This window comes from Semicossyphus pulcher, unplaced genomic scaffold (genome assembly GCF_022749685.1).
Source record: "Semicossyphus pulcher isolate SPU_LCO1_2020_fin unplaced genomic scaffold, fSemPul1.0.p SCAF_22, whole genome shotgun sequence".
NCBI classification, from domain to species: domain Eukaryota; kingdom Metazoa; phylum Chordata; class Actinopteri; order Labriformes; family Labridae; genus Semicossyphus; species Semicossyphus pulcher.
The window spans coordinates 4009624-4015623 of NW_027211696.1; the positions used below are offsets into that span (position 1 = coordinate 4009624).

A 6000-nucleotide genomic window follows, 5' to 3' on the forward strand; every position below is an offset into this window, starting at 1 on the left:
TTTCCGTGAGTCCACATATCTGAAGACTTTCCTGTGTTCGTAGTGAATTTATTGATTTATACAAATGTTAGCGTGGACAGTGATGGGGAAAACTGCAAGTAAGTCTATTTTAAGTACTTAACCAATCAGATTTAGTCTCCATTTCTGTCAACCAATCATCTGCTGTCAGATTTTAAATCTGTCCTCCTGTCTCCGCAGACCGTTTGTCGTATCAGCTCGATCATTGCGACCCTCCTTGTCCCCATTCACCTCCAATCCAACTCATCCTCAGCTCATCCTGCCATCTTCCTTCACCACCACCGCCAGTGACTAGAGTCCATCGGGGGTATCCTATCCTGCTCTCGGCCTCACTCCCCCTCCAAGTACATGAAGACGTCACGATGGGGTCTAATCGCTAGGAGATTTCTCATCTTTCCAACTTGTAAAAAAAAAGTTGTTCACTCATAATGAAGTCTCTCTGATTGAAGTGTTGTTAATCACTTTTGTGGTTATTTATAGCACGTATGTAGAGTTGTTTGTCTTTCACGCTAATATTGTCAAAGGATCAACATTGACTTTTGATAGTTTGCTAAAATATGTAATGTTAGACACACATGTACACTGGAGGTTGCTTTTTTCTTAATTATTTAATGCCGCATTTTGTTTCCAGGCAACGTGTGATGTCTTAATAATGTGTCCCATTCCTCATTTTTATATCACCTCAAGCCCTCACAGGCCATGTCTAAACGCACAGGGGTATTTTTCAAAACTGAGTCAACTCATTCAAAGAAAAGGAAAATCGCGGCTAATCAAAAGACTGAAAAAATCTGTTGCTGGAATTAGTGCATCCCGACGCCTCTGTTCCTCAATATAGTGGACGAGTAACTGTACATATGTGTAAACATGTAATAAAAGTCCTGTTAGCAAGGTTAGAAGCATCACTGCTTTTGTCACGTTCGTCATTTTGCAAGGAGCGGCGCCTCACAAAAGAGATAACGGCTTCACCTTGGCCGGAGTTTTACAAAAAGACTCACACACCGCACTCCACTTTAGGTTTGGAGGATTGGATTGGGCCGGCCCCTGAGAATAAAACATGCTAACAGCTCTTTAAAGCTAAACTGGGACACATCAGCATTTTGAGCTAAATGCCAACCTACGAGCTCACAATCACAAAGCTAAGTTGTTATTTATAAGTACACTATATTAGTTAAGCGTGTTAGCATGCTAATATTTGCTAAATAGCACCTTACAAAATGTAGCCGTGTCATTGGTTATGCAGGTATTTTGTCCCAACCCAAAGTTTTTGACTTGACAAAGGCATCAGATTGAAAGTGAAGACACCATTGAAGTTATAAAAATGGATCTTGAATACCAGACTCTTTGGGAATCTATCCAATAGTCCAGCAATAACCACAAATGTGTGTAGTACGGCAAAGTCAGGGAATCGCAAAAGTCATGAAGATCCGTCCTCTCAGAGGAGCACACTGTTAGGCTCAAAATAAGTGGTTTATTTCTCTTTTATCCTGGTGACCGTTCGATCAGGATCTTCAGCCTTCTGCCAAGAAAAATAAAAAAATTTACCACTTAAAGACGAATCGTGTTCAGATCTACTTTATGCCCTGCAGTTATACAATTTTCCTCTGGGACATGATCTTAGTCCACACTTGGTCCATTTTCATATTTCCTCCGGAAACAAACTGACAGGCTGACACTGCATCTGTTGAACCATACACCGAGCCAGTTTCGTCTCTGGCTGGGCTGTTGGAAGTTACTGTACAATGCTTTGCTTTAATTGGCAATAAGATAATAAGTGATCAGTCCCGCTATTAAAAAAAAGCTACTTCAAGAACGGACTCCTCTCCTCGCAAACAGCACAGCCGGCTAAAGAGAGAGGTCACTGCCCATGACCCGGTCCAGAGAGAAGTGGGGAGTGTTTATCAAAAGTTTTGCTCACACTGTCGTGCCTTGTGTCTGGTTCCTGGCTGACCGAGCAGCACTGACCCTTTACAAACACGACTCTCCAGCAGGTAGAGAGAACTCCTCCTCCCTCGCTGTGGGTGCGTTTCTGTTTCAGTGTGTGTGTTCCTCTTTATGCAAGCAAGCAAATGTAGCACACGTCTTTGCTGCATGTTTGCATGTGCTTGTGTTAAATTTAGTGAATTAATGTTTGGGGTGTTTTTTGACGAATGCACTCACACATATCGCACCAACTAGCCGACGCACCAGCTTAGCTCATCTCCTCGTTGAATCACCCGTGATGGCGTGTGAGAATCAGCGCAGGCCAGCCATATGTTTCACTCCCTCTTCCTCTGCTTTCTAACACTAAGCTGTATCCCTGACAGATGGTCCAGCTGCGCTTAACATGACCACGTTATTCTGTCATGTACAGTATAAACCGCAGCATGACTCTGTGACGAAGCATTTTATCCTACAGAAGCACAGAGGTAAACCATCCCATGCAGGGCTCGACAGGAATGTATTTCTTTGTGTATAATCCAAGAAGGAGGGCTTAATGTCTCTTCAAGCAGCATGGCGCTTTAACAAAATGCTCTTCCTCTCAGCAAAGTCGATCTTTAAACTAAGTTTTCCATCCTGAGGAGGGTCGCTTAATCTACCAAAGGCTGCACAGATGGAGAGTGATTCATGACTTCTAGCTTGAGAGTCGGACTGAGCAGAACTGTGTAAGGCTTAGACAACATGGTCTTCTTTGACAGAGGTTCAACTAAGCTGAAGCACTGAAAGTCTGTTTGTATTTCTTCAATAGCATTCTTACTGTGTAATATTGTGAGTAGTTCATTGTATCTTTTAGGGAGGGGAGTTTGAAGAAGTCCCCTAACTCGACCATTGATAACTATAAATGATTAATTGTTATCTTTTTATATACTTTTTTTTTGCCTATGAGAGGAAGTATTAAGGGGGGAATTCACTAAAGGATTGCGCTGCTTTTGCGCCCGCTAAACCTGTGCAAATGACACAAAAAGACTCATTCTTGAAGCACACGCAGAGTATTGAATGCATCTCTGGACAGCCTGCTCTCTCTATTAAATGCGTCTCTGTGCTCCGGTGCTGTTTGCGTGTATTTAAATGAGTCATTATGCAAACATCCAGGGCAAATTTGGCCCCTTTCTATGTGAATGAGCCTCGTGACAAAAAGCACCTAATTCACAAACACCAGCGCTAACAGCACCGCGCAGTTAGAGTGAAAATATTACCGTCTGCAGAGAGCTGGTGGCAACTGCGGCGCAGTATCAGAAGGGCTGTCACGCTCTGAGTTTACACTGATCCTGGCGACAATTCCACCGTTTGTGTGAATAAAAATGTATTTGTAAGTAAAAACAATCTGTTAATAATGCCATTATTATTATAATCGGGAGACCAATCAGTCCGGGGCTGTGCAAGGCTCAACCCTGGCACAAGGGCACAGACGCTGGCAGACGTTCTGGAGCTGTTACGCATGACGGGGATTATTTTATGGACGAGCTGCTGCTTAAAAAATGAAGCTCCGTTACAGACAGCTAAACTAGTAAACACCTGTCGAGGCTGGACTTGACGGTAAACTATTCAAAGAGCTGCACCCTCCTCTCCCTACTCATGAGCGATCTGTATATGGAGTTGAGATCCGTCAGTATACGCTCAGCTGATGCCTCAGCGCAGCAGAGAGTGGAGGTGCAGACAGCTTCTCTCCACAATCAGACACGCAACAAGAGCAAACTGCACAGATCTGCATAACTTTATGGCCGTGTTTGCACTTGAATATCGTCAGTGCACTTTGTGAATCGGACCTTGAGACGGAGCCGATAGCGGGTGCAAATGATGCGATTTGTGGTGCTATCAGCGGACGCAATTCATCCTTACCGAATTCCCCCCTGAATGTGTTTTTCTTAATCAAATCTTTATTTTCACGCTTTCACAGCCTCAACCTCAGGATCAATAAAAGATTCTCTTTAACACAAAGACAATAAAAAAATTGCAGCGAACAAGACGTCCTCCTATTTAAAGAAAGTACAATATATCGTAGTACTATATTATAGCTGTGCTTCATTCGTCTCCACCATATGATCGAGTTTGTTCACAAAACTACTTTAATCTGCTCACCTTGCTTTTCTTCAGTTATTTCTCCACACACACCTTCACCTAACACTTAACACATATTTCTAAAGGAAGAGGATGATTATTTCTAAAGACTTGGAGAAACACTTTTAGATTTCTGAGTTGTTTGTTCATAATGCAGTGCTCTTGGTGCCCAGACACTTTTGACTGTTAAGGCTTACATTATCACGGTATGTGATTAATAGCTTTTGGTCTGGTAGCCAAGCAACAGCAAGATGCCTCTCACAGCCAAACAACAAACCATAGTAATCAGGATAAGAACTCACTTTGGGTCCCTTCACTCAATGGCGTCATCCACGTGAAGCCCCCTTCAATTACTACAGACAAAAGTGGTGAATGTTCTTCAAGATCTCATTATTATTAGGTGAAACCTTTTTAGTATGTAGAGTGTGTATTTCATATCTCCCTACCTCCATGATAGATGCCTCTTATTCCATTTGTTCTGAGGGTTCAAGGCTCGTTTCCTGCGGCCAATTGTCCCCTCTCCCTCTGACACATCTGGCAGAGAACATCTGGGTGTTTTCATTAGACCCAGAGTGGCTTGGTCTACAGAGCAGAGGAGAGATAATGTGATACTGATTAATCAAGGCACATTAATTAAACCTAATAATAAAATAACACCACGAATGTAACTTTAATAATCTGGCTCTTAATTGCTGGAAGGCAAATTTACTCGACACAGGAATACAGATTATGCTCAGCATCATCACACTGTATAAAACATTTCTGCAGTAGAAGATACGCAACACTACAGTATGTCTGAACAACTGTTTCTAAATGGCTGTTTTAGTGGCTGTAATTCACACTCTACATGCTCATATACATACGTATGTGCATTTACAGGAGGGTATGAGGGGCTGTTTGGGCTATAAATCATACAGGCTGTGCGCAAAACCCTCTTACATGCACAATCACACTCTCACACACACTGCTGTGCGGGCCATAAATTATACATGCTCTCACACACACACACACCCGCCACTGAACTCTCTTAAAACCATTCACACACAGTATCGCCTTTCTATCGTTTGCAGTGGGCATGTGAGATGCAGCGGTGTTTAACATAAAGACGATGCTGTTTGCACCAGAGAATTGTTCGCTGTGTGCAAGTGACAATATGTACAGTATAGTGAGGGAGAAGAGCAGAAGGTCTACAAATCAATAAGCTGTTATTGTGTTGTACACTGTCATCAATCACAAAGTGTACAGTGCTGTCATTCTGCTGTGTGTGTATGAAGGCATGAATGATTTATGCTTACATGGTGTCTAAAGGTGTGTAGTAGACACATGGACTTTGTTATACAGAACAAGAGAAGTAAAGTAAATATACTTTAATACTTCAATGGTTGTTTGGTCAGAGGGACTTAGTGACAGTTTCGAGAGCCATGGTTAGTCTTTTTGTAACTTGAATTGCATTATATTGTAAGATATATTTTGCTCCTTCACTTTTCAGACTGTAGTCACACACAAACTAATCCTCCCTTTTCAACACAATCCCACGCTCCCACATACCGAAGACTCCGGTCTCCTTCAGCCCTCCGAACTTCTGCATGGCTTTGATGGCCTTGGTCAGGGCCTCCTTGGTCTGGAGCTGGCCAGTCACTGGGTCAGGGGGCGGGAGGTAGCCAAACTTGCTCAGCCAGTCCTGGAAGGGAAACGGTAGACGCAGAGTTCAAAGGTCAACCCAGGCATTTCAAGGACTTTAAGTATCCCAAAGCTGCTGAGAAAGCCTGACACCTGTTCATGTTTACAGTCTGTGGATAGCGTGTTGATGCCCACATATGCTTAAGGAGGTTCTGTGTGAGCTTTATATCTGCATGCAACCATTTGTACACATATTTGCTGAAGTGACACCCTGTCAGCACAATTCTAAACCCTGTAACCCCGGTGCTGTGCATGGACTCATGCTTT

At 42.9% G+C, this 6000-nt stretch overlaps 1 protein-coding gene across 1 annotated transcript in view; it reads right to left on the minus strand.

The window, feature by feature from the left end:
* Positions 1–5656, minus strand: part of LOC138602139 (matrix metalloproteinase-17-like) — a 51958-nt gene extending 46302 nt beyond the window's left edge. Inside the window, exons 1-2 of the mRNA XM_069673541.1 lie at positions 5602–5656; positions 4500–4635 (exon numbers count right to left, since the gene is read on the minus strand). Coding sequence (XP_069529642.1) covers positions 4500–4635; positions 5602–5641 — 176 coding nt within the window. The 5' untranslated portion in view covers positions 5642–5656. The remainder of the gene's footprint in view (positions 1–4499; positions 4636–5601) is intronic.
* Between the last annotated feature and the right edge of the window lie 344 nt (positions 5657–6000).